The sequence below is a fragment of the Cyprinodon variegatus genome, unplaced genomic scaffold (assembly GCF_000732505.1).
Source record: "Cyprinodon variegatus isolate N-32 unplaced genomic scaffold, C_variegatus-1.0 Scaffold397, whole genome shotgun sequence".
In the NCBI taxonomy this organism is placed as follows: domain Eukaryota; kingdom Metazoa; phylum Chordata; class Actinopteri; order Cyprinodontiformes; family Cyprinodontidae; genus Cyprinodon; species Cyprinodon variegatus.
In genome coordinates this window covers 748,668-753,559 of record NW_015150850.1, presented here as the reverse complement: position 1 = coordinate 753,559, position 4,892 = coordinate 748,668, and the positions used below count along the sequence as shown (strand labels likewise).

At 34.1% G+C, this 4,892-nt stretch overlaps 1 protein-coding gene across 2 annotated transcripts in view; it reads left to right on the top strand.

Moving 5' to 3' along the window:
* Positions 1-768: 768 nt before the first annotated feature.
* The window catches only part of trappc13 (trafficking protein particle complex 13), a 12,428-nt gene continuing 8,304 nt past the window's right edge, over positions 769-4,892 (top strand). For both annotated transcript variants that reach the window (XM_015387517.1, XM_015387516.1), the window contains exons 1-5: positions 769-890; positions 2,286-2,354; positions 4,034-4,133; positions 4,225-4,309; positions 4,400-4,527. In XM_015387517.1, the coding sequence (XP_015243003.1) occupies positions 845-890; positions 2,286-2,354; positions 4,034-4,133; positions 4,225-4,309; positions 4,400-4,527 (428 nt within the window). In that variant the 5' untranslated portion in view covers positions 769-844. The remainder of the gene's footprint in view (positions 891-2,285; positions 2,355-4,033; positions 4,134-4,224; positions 4,310-4,399; positions 4,528-4,892) is intronic.

Below are 4,892 nucleotides of genomic sequence, written 5' to 3'. Positions count from 1 at the left end.
TATTTAAATAAGTGTTCTTGTAGGTTGCCTGTTCTGTTGTAAGCACATGCCAGTAGATGTCAGTAAAGAATAAAACTTAATTCAATAAATCTTGGAATATATTGTGTACTTAAAATTCTGAAAAGAATAAAATAAAATAGCCTATAATACAATAATAATCAAATCAGTATATTTTAAAGAAAATAATATATTTACAAGTTATGATTATAATAAAAATTATTGTTGTTATAGTATTATTATTATAAATTTTGTAACAATTAAACAAAATAAAGTATACCTTTTATTTCTGTTTCGGTCAATATTTTCCAGTTGAACTGTCTTGTACAAGTAAAGACAAAGAATTGCCCAAACATTTTACTTACTGAAGAACTTTAATACTAAAATAAAACACAACCGTGTGGTCTTTTCAATAAGTTACTTAATGAAAAAATAATGAGAAAATACAACTATTTACTGCCTACCTTTGAAAAGGACAGATCTGTGCAAAGAAAACCATTATAATGTAAACATGTCAGCTAAAATTTTAATGGTTTGTGTTGGGATATTTTTTTAGCAAAGATTAACAAAATACAAATATAGCGTTTTGCACCATTATTATTATTATTATTATTATTATTATTATTATTATTATTATTATTATTATTATTATTATTATTATTATTATTATAACATATATATAATATTATGTCTTTGTTGTTCCCATGCTGGGCTGTTGGGGGCAGCACTTAATCTGAAAAAGGAAAGGAGAAAAGTTTCACTTCCGGCTGGGTCAAAGTTCGCCGGCTACCAGATAAACAACCAGTTAGCCTAGCGGCTAATTAGCTCAACTAACATTTCTGCCATAATGGACGTAAATCAGGCGAAACAAGAACATTTACTCGCTTTAAAGGGTAATTACGTTTCTAAAGTGCATATGTTAACGTTACGGAATATGTTCAGCTGGATGGAATAATTGTTTACATTTTTAACAGACATTTGTTTCTGCTATGCTAATAGCGCTGTTAGCAATTTCTAAATGCACATCGTTTAATAGAAAATGTATGTTTGCTGGAGTTCCACATAAAGCCATAGCTAAAAGGCTTATAGAGGTTTGCTATATAAATGAATATGATACGTTTTCTTTATTTCTTTGGCTCTGAATAACGTTAGCCAAAGAAAAACTAGCTAATTATCAGTAATTGGTTCCTCGTTGGACAGTGCAGAAATAATTTGTTTCCGATTTCTTGCTCTGCCATAAATTAACACCTAAAATAATACAGTGGATGGAGAAATTGTTTATTTAGCCTTCTGACAGAAACATTTTTAAAGTTAGGCTGTCCTTATATAACTGAGTTTTCTGCTTTAAATGATTCCATTCATTCACAGAAATATAGATAGAAGCAGCTCAGTGACTGATCTGCCTAGATCAGACTTAGTGAAAGCTTTGCATTATTTCTAATCAAATTGTCTTCACTTTCCCATCATTTTGATTAAGTTTATGTCTTTTCTGGTAAAGCATTTAATCTGTGCACCTAGCAGAGCAAAGGGTCATCTATATCAAGTAGACAGTTCATTTGCCTGCAATGATAAATAAATAAATGGAGATAAAGACTTATTCTTTCCCTGATTTTATCTCTGCATGGCATTGAAACGGTACGTTTATTACAACCATATAGTGTTCTGTTAACATGGCATTATTTGATGTGATTGGGCAACTCTGTGTCACAGTTCTTAAACGTAATGAGATATTTCCTTTTTCCTCTTCTTTTTGTTTTTGGCTATACTGATTATTTCACATTACATGTGAAATAATGTAAGAGTTATATTTTTCCCTTTGTAATAGGAGAGTAGATTCCTAACGAAAGCTGTAATACTATGAATTTTTATTTATTTATTAATTTTTTATTTTTTTTTATTGTGGGGAAGATCCATTTTTGGTTGCCCTTTCGGTTTGTCTTGGCTGCAGAAAAAAAATAGTAATAAGGTCCTGGGGCCACATGGAGCCTGTTGGTAAATCCAGACATGTTAAAAAAGGCTGACAGCTGTACCCAGACTAAGTTCTGATGTGGAGCAAAACCCAATTAAACTTAGGTGGTCGCCGACATGATAGGTGACCAGAGGAGCCTGTTTTTCATTTATCTAGATCAGTTTAGGAAAGCCTTTTGTCGCATCTTTTGATCTTTTCATAGCATTAAATGCACATGTGGGCATGTGATTTCAGCGTCTCCTTAAACTGCAATGAAAACATCCCAATATTTTCTATTACAAAGATGTTCTGTCAATAACTTAAACACTTTACTTTGCAGTGATGCGGTTAACAAAACCAACTCTCTTCACAAACTTACCCGTGACGTGTGAAGATCGAGATCTACCAGGTGAGTTCATAGTTACGAACCTGAGTAAAATTCAGGTTATACCCCACCACACCACTATCCTGTTCAAGATAGGGGTGAGGGGAGACAATGCAAAATGCAGCAATAGCCTACATGTTGGAGGTGAGTGGAAGATAAAACTAGTGGGCAAACAAAGACAGACTGGTGCAAACCAGCAGGGGCAACAAAAAAAACACTATAATTTCTGCTAATATTGAAATGATGCTTATTAAACATGTATTCACATAATTTTAATTGACCTATTTGGCTCGGGTTCAGAATAAAATGTATCACACTGTTAATAAGATGCAAAAGACAGCTGGTTCAATTGGTATCTAATAAAATCAAATCCAATTTCTATTTCAATTCGGCTTAATCTACTCCCTGGGAACTAATGAACAAACTCTTTTTGTTTTGCTTATCATATATTTTTGTGATTGGTTGGGGTTGAATTATTATACGAGCAACAAAAAAATTTAAAAATAAAAAAATTTGCTGCGCAAAAACTCCAGGTACAAAACTGAATTGACAGAATAAACAGGATTTATTATTTTCTTTTTTCTGTTTAGTTAGAAGTACAATCAACTGTATTGTAGCATCATAACGGTTTTTTGCTGCAGATATATATATTTAGGTGATCTGCTCCTTCAGGAAGAATTAATGACCTTTAAGGGGATTTTTTGACATTAAACCCACATAGGAAGCAAAATGTCAAATTTAAAAGTCAGCAATTGGAGAACGTTAAGACCAGAGTTAAGAGGGCATGTTGCTATGACTTGTTGATTCTCGAAGATGATTGCCTCTACAGTAACCTGCGTCCTCTAAAGAATACTGTCCCTTTGTTTACTGAAGTAGTCTTGGCTTGTATAAAGCTTTGTATCTAAATCATATAATACCCAAAATTTGAATAGAAAGAAAACCTCCAAAGTGAAAACGGCAACATTCATAATGAAACAAAACATACACTGAAAGGCGTTTAGAAAAAGCCAGAGCTCTAATTGAGTCACAGTTTCAGGTCCAATTGTTTTACTGTAAGGCGTTTCCTCTTTTCCTTTTGAAAACCCTGCTAACTGAATGCCACTGAAACCATCAGGCTTGCTAAAATTTCTGCATAGATCTAGTTGAAAGGGTGAACAGAACTGAAAAAGGGCAAATTTGGCCTAAAAAAGCAGCAGCAGCAGCAGCATAACCAGGATGGCTGACAATTCACACAGGCTTTTATCTCAACTGTTTTTTATAACTTATGTTATAGGCATTTGAAGAACAGATGCATTAAAGCTGTTGCGGTGCCTGGTTTATCTTGTTCTCATGTTATTTATGCTGTGATTTTATTAGGCATTTTTTTGTTTGTTTTTTGTTTTTTTAACTTATTTACCTTCCTACACCTTTAAAAATCAAAACCTTACTTGAATTGTATCCCTCTCCTCAGTTCTGAAGAACGTGGCAATTGTGGCAAAAAGGGGTCCTTTCCATTGTTTTTTTTGTTTTGTTTTTTTGTGTGTGTGTATCAATGCCACAGAACCAGAAGTAAAAACCTATTAAAGGAATGGATCCTTTCAGGAAGCTCGTTTGTGTTGATATACACTGATCATCTCACCACTTTCTATTGGGTCGGTTCTGCTGCTTTTATTTAGCCGTCACCCTGGAGTCATTTCTTTGTAATCTGGGTTGTGTCCTCACAGGCGATTTGTTTGCTCAGCTTATGAGAGAGGACCCCTCCACCATCAAAGGAGCAGAGACTCTAATGCTGGGAGAAATGCTTACTTTACCACAGAACTTTGGGTAAGAAATGTTCCAATTTTTTTGTGATGCCGTGGTTTAATATCAAGAAATCAGTTTTTGTTTATCTCAATTCCCTCCTTACTTGCTGTAGGAATATTTTCCTCGGTGAGACCTTCTCCAGTTACATTAGTGTACATAATGACAGCAACCAAGTGGTAAAAGACATTCTAGTGAAGGTAGTGTAACAGTTACACTCCATCCTAAACCTTTGATTGTGAGTTTTGTTTTGTGTGTGTTATTGTGACGTGACTTATGCTTCTCAACAGGCTGACCTGCAGACAAGCTCACAGAGGCTGAATCTGTCCGCGTCCAACTCTGCAGTAGCAGAGCTGAAACCCGAGTGCTGTATTGACGATGTCATCCACCATGAAGTCAAAGAAATTGGAACACATATGTGAGTCTGTATTTTCTTTTTCTTCTGTTAAAATCCAAAAGTTCATTTCTAGAAAACAAATCAGAACATACAATACCATGCAGTAGTTTTTATACCATTTAAATGTTTTTTTTACAGCAGGTTTTTGTTTACAAATCTCTCTTGTTGTGCTAATTTTTTCTTTAGCTCGATTTTTTTATTTCTGATTTTCTACCCACGTGTCATTAAAACTTCACAGAAATATTAGTTCTGTGAAATACATTTGTGACAGAGGAGTAGCCTGTACTATCTCTAGAGGTGAGTATTGGCATGAGTGTTGCAATTTCGATACATGTTGCGATACTTGGGTCATGATACGATATTATCACGATATTGCAGTATCACTA